This window comes from Pteropus alecto, unplaced genomic scaffold (assembly GCF_000325575.1).
Source record: "Pteropus alecto unplaced genomic scaffold, ASM32557v1 scaffold86, whole genome shotgun sequence".
NCBI lineage: Eukaryota > Metazoa > Chordata > Mammalia > Chiroptera > Pteropodidae > Pteropus > Pteropus alecto.
This window is the reverse complement of record NW_006442109.1, coordinates 34,205,409-34,212,423: the sequence shown is the minus strand read 5'-3', so window position 1 is coordinate 34,212,423 and position 7,015 is coordinate 34,205,409. Positions and strand designations below refer to the sequence as shown.

At 40.5% G+C, this 7,015-nt stretch overlaps 1 protein-coding gene across 1 annotated transcript in view; it reads left to right on the top strand.

Moving 5' to 3' along the window:
- The window catches only part of AVEN (apoptosis and caspase activation inhibitor), a gene marked incomplete at its 5' end in the record, with an annotated part of 139,323 nt that overhangs the window by 129,278 nt on the left and 3,030 nt on the right, over window positions 1-7,015 (top strand). The window contains one exon of the mRNA XM_025038760.1: window positions 5,537-5,632. Coding sequence (XP_024894528.1) covers window positions 5,537-5,632 — 96 coding nt within the window. The remainder of the gene's footprint in view (window positions 1-5,536; window positions 5,633-7,015) is intronic.

Below are 7,015 nucleotides of genomic sequence, written 5' to 3'. Positions count from 1 at the left end.
TTTTTTTTTTTTTTTTGGACAACGTGGAGACATGCGAAGAGGAAAGGGTGGGAGAATTTTGGGGGGTAAAAAAATAGGTCAATTTTTTTCAGTCGCCTGAAGTGTTTTTTCATTCCATTTTTCATTTTTGTTGCTATAGTGACTTATTTATTCAGTAGAGCTTCTTTGAGCAACTACTGAGTGCTGGGTGAGATACGGTGGTCCCTGAATGCCTGGCTTCAGAAGGTATAGACTCGCAGGCCCACTTCCTAGAGTCTAGTTCTGAGTGAGGCCTGAGAATCTGTATCTTGAAAAGCTTCCCAGCTTTTTCCAAAGTGTTGCCTGATTTGGGCACTTCTATAAAATGTGCATGTGGCCCATCAGTCCCAAATAAATATAGACACTGAGGGCTGTAGCTCCCGAGAAGGTGTAATGCTCTGATTAAAGGCTACGTTGTTTTTTTTTTTTTTTTTTAGCTGCAAAGTAGAGTTTGTAGCAGGTTCTTCTCTCACTCAATAGTATACCTTTACACAGACACTGAGACTCAGAGTCTGTTACGGTTCCTGGACAGAAGAATCTTCAGGGTTACAGATTCTCACCACCCAGACAGAGTTCCATGCACGTTGAAGGCAGAGAAGTCGGGTGGAGGGACTTTTTTCTAACAGTCAAGGCTGGCTTCCTTCTGCCAGCCTCAGTGTGTACAGGAGAAAAAGCATCAGGGTGTCCTGGCATTCCGGGCCTGGCTGCGAACTCCAGCTGTGGGTGACCCTCAGAGTAGGCCAGGCAGGTATGGGGAACTGGGCTCTCCAGGCAAAAATAACCCATCAATTATTTTAAAACAAGTAGCAAAAGTCTAATTCATTGTTATGATTTCAATTAAACCTATTTTAAAATTCATATTTTACTATTACAAGCAATTCATCTGAGCTTAACTTATGTCTAAGGCCTTCAACTTTAGCCCTTTAGAGGGCAAACTGGTGATGAAAAAAAGCAATCTTCTTACAGAATAGTACTTGATGGTAGGTTCTAGGCCTTGGGACTCTGCAAGGAGATGAGAAGCTATCACCCTGGATGCTTGAAGCATCTTGGTGGCATCATGGAAGCAGTGCAATGTCGGCTGGGCCTTGAATGGTGTGGGAATTTGAAATGTGAGAGAAGGAGACTTTTCAGTCACGACAGCCAAATGTCCATCATTCAGAATGCGGCTCATAAGCACAGCCAGGTCATTCTCCGTATCTTTATGGGAGTCTCACAGACTTCACTGTTTATGATATACCTTGGAGTCATGTTATACATGATGCAAAAGAGGGCAGAGGAAGTTTGGACACTTTTAAGCCAGGCCCCAGCATGTCTCAACAGTCCTTCTCTAGAGAGCTAAGAGAGCAACAGGTGTGTGGTGGCAGGCATCGCAGTCTTGCTCTGTTATAGGCTGAGAAAGGGGGATCTGCATGTGTGACTTTGCAGACACACCTTGGCCATGGGAAGGATATTTCCAGTTTATAATGTGGTGACTTACCCATGTGTTAAGCATTCAGGATCACGCCCTTCTAGCGGGTTGTTTTTCAAACTTGAAAACAAAGATTTGGTCATGCTGGTCTTCATCATAGCACTTAAGGTACTGAGTGTAGGACTAAGGAAACACCTGGACACCTACTGAATTTTCCACTATCTTATCAGGGCTTTGTTACCCTCCATCCTGTTCCCTGAGTACACTATATATTTCCCTAAATCTGACTGACTGACTTTATTTGCTTGTTTGCTTTCTTGCTAGTATTATCGAGGTTTCATGCATATAGCTTTGTTTTTTAAATTTTTAATTTTTCAATTACAGTTGACATACAATGTTATATTAGTTTCAAGTGTACGGCATAGTGATTAGACATTTATATAACTTATGAGGTGATCACCCAGATAAATCTAGTAGCCATCGGACATGATACATAGTTATTACAATATTATTAACTATCTTTCTTATGCTATACTTCACATTCCCATGACTGTTTTGTACCTACCAATTTATATTTCTTTTTTAATGGTTTCTAAAAATATTAACAATTTGTACTTCTTAATCCCTTCTCCCAACCCTCAAAATGTTCTCTGAGTTTGTTTCTTTTTTGTTTATTATATTCTTTAGATTCCACATATATGTGAAATCATATGGCATTTGTCTTCTGTCTGACTTACTCTACTCAGCACAATGCCCTCTAGGTCCTTCCATATTGCTGCAGATGGCAAGATTTCATTCTTTTTTATGGCTGAGTTATATTCCATTGCATATATGTACCATCTTTTTTTAAAATCCACTCATCCACTGATGGACATTCCGGTTGTCTCCATATCTTGGAGGCATATTTACAAATAATGCTACAATGAACATATGGATGCACATGTCTCTTCGAAGTAGTATTTTGGGTTTTGTCAGATAAATACCTGAAAGTATGACTACTGGGTCCTTCTTTGTCTCTTGTTGTAACCTTTTTTTCCAAGTCTATTTTGTCTGGTGTAAGTATTGCTACCTCAGCTTTTTTTTAGGTTCCATTTTCATAAAATATCTTTTTTAATTTCTTAACTTTCAGTCCGTGTGTTACTTTTCATTTAAAGTGAGTCTCTTATAGGCAGCATATGTAAGAGTCTTGCTTTTTCATCCATTCAGTTATTCTAGCTTTTGATTGGAGCATTTAATCTATTTACATCTAAAGTAATTATCGATAGATATGTAGTTATCATTTTATTACTCATATTTTTGATCTTTTTTTTCTTCTTAAAGAAGTTCCTTGCACATTTCTTGTAATACTGAACTCCTTTAGCTTTTCTTGTCTAGTATGCTCTTTATCTGTCTTTTGATTCTAAATGATAGCTTTTCTGGGTAGAGTAATCTTGGTTGTAGGTCCTTGCTTTTCATCACTTTGAATATTTCATGCCAGTCCCTTCTGGCCTGCAAAGTTTCTGTTGAGAAATCAACTGAGAGTCTTATGGGAGCTCCCTTGTAGGTAACTAACTGCTTTTCTCTTGCTGCTTTTAAGATTCTCTCTTTGTCTTTAACTTCTGGCATTTTAATTATGATGTGTCTTGCCTCTTTAGGTTCATCTTGCTAGGGATTCTCTGTGTTCCTTGGGTTTCTATGTCTATTTCCTTTGCCAGGTTAGGGAAGCTTTCCGTCATTATTTCTTCAAATGTGTTTTCAATTTCTTGTTCCCTCTCTTCTTGTTATGGTACTCCTATGATGATATGTTGGTATGCTCGATGTTGTCCCAGAGACCCCTTAAACTATCCTCATATTTTTGGATTCTTTTTTCTTGTTGCTGTTCTGATTGGATGTTTTATGCTACTTTATCTTCCAAATTGCTGATTTGATTCTCTGCTTCATATAATCTGCTGTTGATTCCCTCTCATGTATTTTTTATTTCGGTTATTGCATTCTTCATTTCTGCCTATTTTTTTCCTATCTCTATTTTTATGTTTCCTATCTCTTTGTCAAAGTTCTCACTGAGATCATCGAGCATTCTTATAACCAGTATTTTAAATCTGCATCTGTTAGATTGCTTGTCTCCATATTGTTTAGTTCTTTTTCTGGAGCTTTGTTTTTTTCCTTCATTTGGGACATGTTTCTTTGTCTCCTCATTTTGGCTGCCTCCCTGTGTTTGTTTCTATGTGTTAGGTAGGGCTGCTATGTCTCCTGGTTTTCGTAGAGTGACCTTATGTAGTAGGTGTCCTGTGGGGCTCAGTGGCGCAGTCTCCCTGGTCACTTGAGCTGGGTGTGGCAGGTGTGTCTCTTGTGCGTGTTGTGTGTGCCCTCCTCTTGTAATTGAGCTTTGGTTGCTGTTTGCATGTCACTGGGAGGGATTAGCCCTTAGGCTGATTGGTTGTGAGGACTGGCTGTGACTACAGTGGAGGAGCCGTTGTATAGGGGCTGACCCTATAGAGCAGGATTCACTTCAGTAGGGCTCTGATGCATGCCCAGTCTGCTTTTTGGGTGTGTTGCCTAAGGAGGTAGCTGGGTGGGGCTCTAGCTTGGTCTAAAGCAGGCTACCAGGCATTCTGGCCCTGGGGCCTCCTGAGAGGGACCCCACCACAGGCCAAGTTCAGCTGCAGCCTGTGGCCTGCCAGTGCCACCTGGAATGAGCCACAGAGTAATCCACAGATGGTTGTCTACTGCACTGGGCCTGGAGGTGCCTGGGAGGGCTGAGCCTCAAACTGAGTCTAGCTGCTGCTAGTGCCAGACTTGGGGCTGCTCAGCAAGAGGTAAGGCTAGATGCTTCTTGTCTGGGGTATGTGACCCTTGGGGAGATTTTAGGAAAGTCCGCAGCATGAGCCAAGACAGGCCATTTGTATGGAAAAGCCATTGGAAGCAGCTTGGTTGGGCCCGTAAGTTGGATGGGGTGGGGTCTCTACTATATATTTTGAGGTATAAGATCCTTTTCCTCAGGGAAAGGGGCCATGCTACCAACATTGATTACATAAGAGCTAGCTATCTCCAGAAAATTTCAGAAGGTCAGTTGAAAAGCCACATTGTTTCTTTCGATCCCGATGTACTACTGTTATGGGGAATAGGAGTTAGACTGGGTCTGGATTTAGTTTTGGGGCTCTCCTTGAGTGCACCAGGAATGACTGACTCTCCATCTCCAATCATAACTCATCTACCCAAGCTATTCCTGCAGTGGAATCGAGATTAGACAAGACGACCCCTGTGTTTTCTTTTAACTTGAAGTCAGTGATTATGGAATAAGATGTGATTCTAGATGGGCCTGTGACCATCCTTGGTAGACAAGGTGGTCAGAGATGTTTGCCTCTAATGTGAGGTCATTGTAACCACCTTTTAGTTTTTTCCTTCTCTTGGGTTGCCAGGACACCTAAAAGCAGCAGTGATAATACTGTGATTAAGCCATGTAATAATCTGGAATGTTTTCTTAAATACTGTCAATTTGTGAGGTCATGCATGGATCTGACTTAACTTCTATGAATGGGAAGGGCGTCAAAGGAAGCTTTTAGTGTTGGCCACACAGAGTGCTCCCGACTTGAAGGTAAGTTTCCATCCTTTGCTTTCTGTTTTGAAGAGAAGCGTGTACCTCACGGCTCCTTTGGCTGTGCTCCTCGGTCCCATCCCACTGCCTAGACAGCTCTTCCTTGCTCTCCTGAAGTCCAGCCATCTGAGTTTGAAGGAGGCGTCCACTTAGATTTCATTGAATGCTTATTTTTCTTTGAGGTCGTTTTTATTTTTTTGGTCCAGTTTCCAGGTTGCTGTGCATAATGGATGTGGTGGTGATCATTACCCTGCTGCTGCTCTGAGAGCGTGAGCTGTGGCTCAAGAAGGTGGTTTTGGTTTTGCTCATCTTAATGTGGAGATGATAGACATTATAACCGTATCAAGTGTGATTTATGATTTTACTCCCAGCTAAAAATAACTCTAGGGGATGATTTATTTAGTTACTTTCTAGAATTATTCTAGGTTTTCCAGCTTGTTTTTTATTTCCAAAAGGACATTTGTAATCGTCACCCGATATATATAGATCACATATATGTATGATATATGTAATTTATATTTATTTATTTTTAATAGAATTCAGCATTTTATGTGAACTGTGAGTCATTGGTTCAAGCCCTTCAAGAACTGCCTCTCTCACTTCGACTCAATGTTGCTGCTGAATTGGTCCAGGTAAAACTCTGATGGCATCTTTCAGATGGTGTGGATTAGGGCAGGGAAAGAAAAAGAGAGAAAATAACCATTCGTTTCATAAAGCTGAGGGTTTTGTATTAGGTAGCATTTCGTAAAGTTTTAAGGGAGTATGAAATAATGTTTTTTAAAGTTTTTTAAATGAAAAAAATCAGATGTAATGGAATTGAGTGGAATGTATTTTACTCATAAATATTTATGTTAGGCACTAAAGATACAGTGGTTTAGTAGGTAGACATGGTTCTTGCTCTTTCTTCTGGAGCTTAATCTATTGGAAAAGATGGGTATTAATCAAATTATCACACAGATGTACAATTTGTGATAACTCCTATGAAGGAGAGTTACAGTGTGTTATGAGAATATATAATAGTGAACCTAATCTACTTTGGTGTAATCAGGAATGGCTTTCCTGAAGAAGTGACAGATAAGCTGAGATCCAAAGTATCAGAACATTCAAGTTTGGATTTAAAGAAGAGTGACCCAATTAGATGTGCATAAACAACACTACTGATAATGACAACAACGACAAAGAATATGCTGGCTGTAGAATGGACTGTGGTGTTGGGTGGGTGTGTTTCTTGGTAAATTCACACATGCAAGAGGCGAGTAGATGTGGGGAAGCAAGTTAGGAGGCTATTGCACGGGTTCAGGTGAATAGTACTATAGCTTGGACTAGAGTGATCGTGGTAGAGATGGCAGAGAATTGGACTTTACCAAGAGGCAGTACTTCAAAAGAAAAAATAATGGGACTTGGTGAAACACTGGAAACGGAGAGAGATTGCAGGCAAAGAATTATTCTAGGTTTTCCAGCTTGTGCAACTCAGTGGTAGGCAGTATCAGGAAGGGTGAGGTTTGAACATTATGGATTTGTGCCTCTGAGATATCAGAGTGAAAATATTAGTCAAATGAATATAGAAATTTATAGTTCAGAATTAAAGGCTAGAAATTTGGGAGATGGTATAAAATGGCAATTAATGAATTGACAGAGGAGGAGGCCCAAGGACTGTACTATGAGGAACTCAACATTTAATTGTGGCTGGATTGAATTTTTTTTAAAAAAGTGAAACCCTGCGCAGTACTAATATTAAATAGAAACCTAGTGACTAAAACGATCAACTTTGTTCTGCAGTTGAATGTGATGCTAAATTTGAGCATAGCCAGGACTTAGTTACTTATCCAGTTGTTTCTGATTGCATTTACTAGTCTCAAACTTAGGGCAGCAAGTAGAATTAAGGGCCAGGGGCAGGACAGAGAAGTAGAGAGGATGGCATTTGCCCCATGGGAAATCGCCCTGGGGCTTCTAATGGCAATGTGGAGGAGAGGGTGTTTGGGGTTGTTTTAGGGACTGGGAGAGTGCTGTTTTTC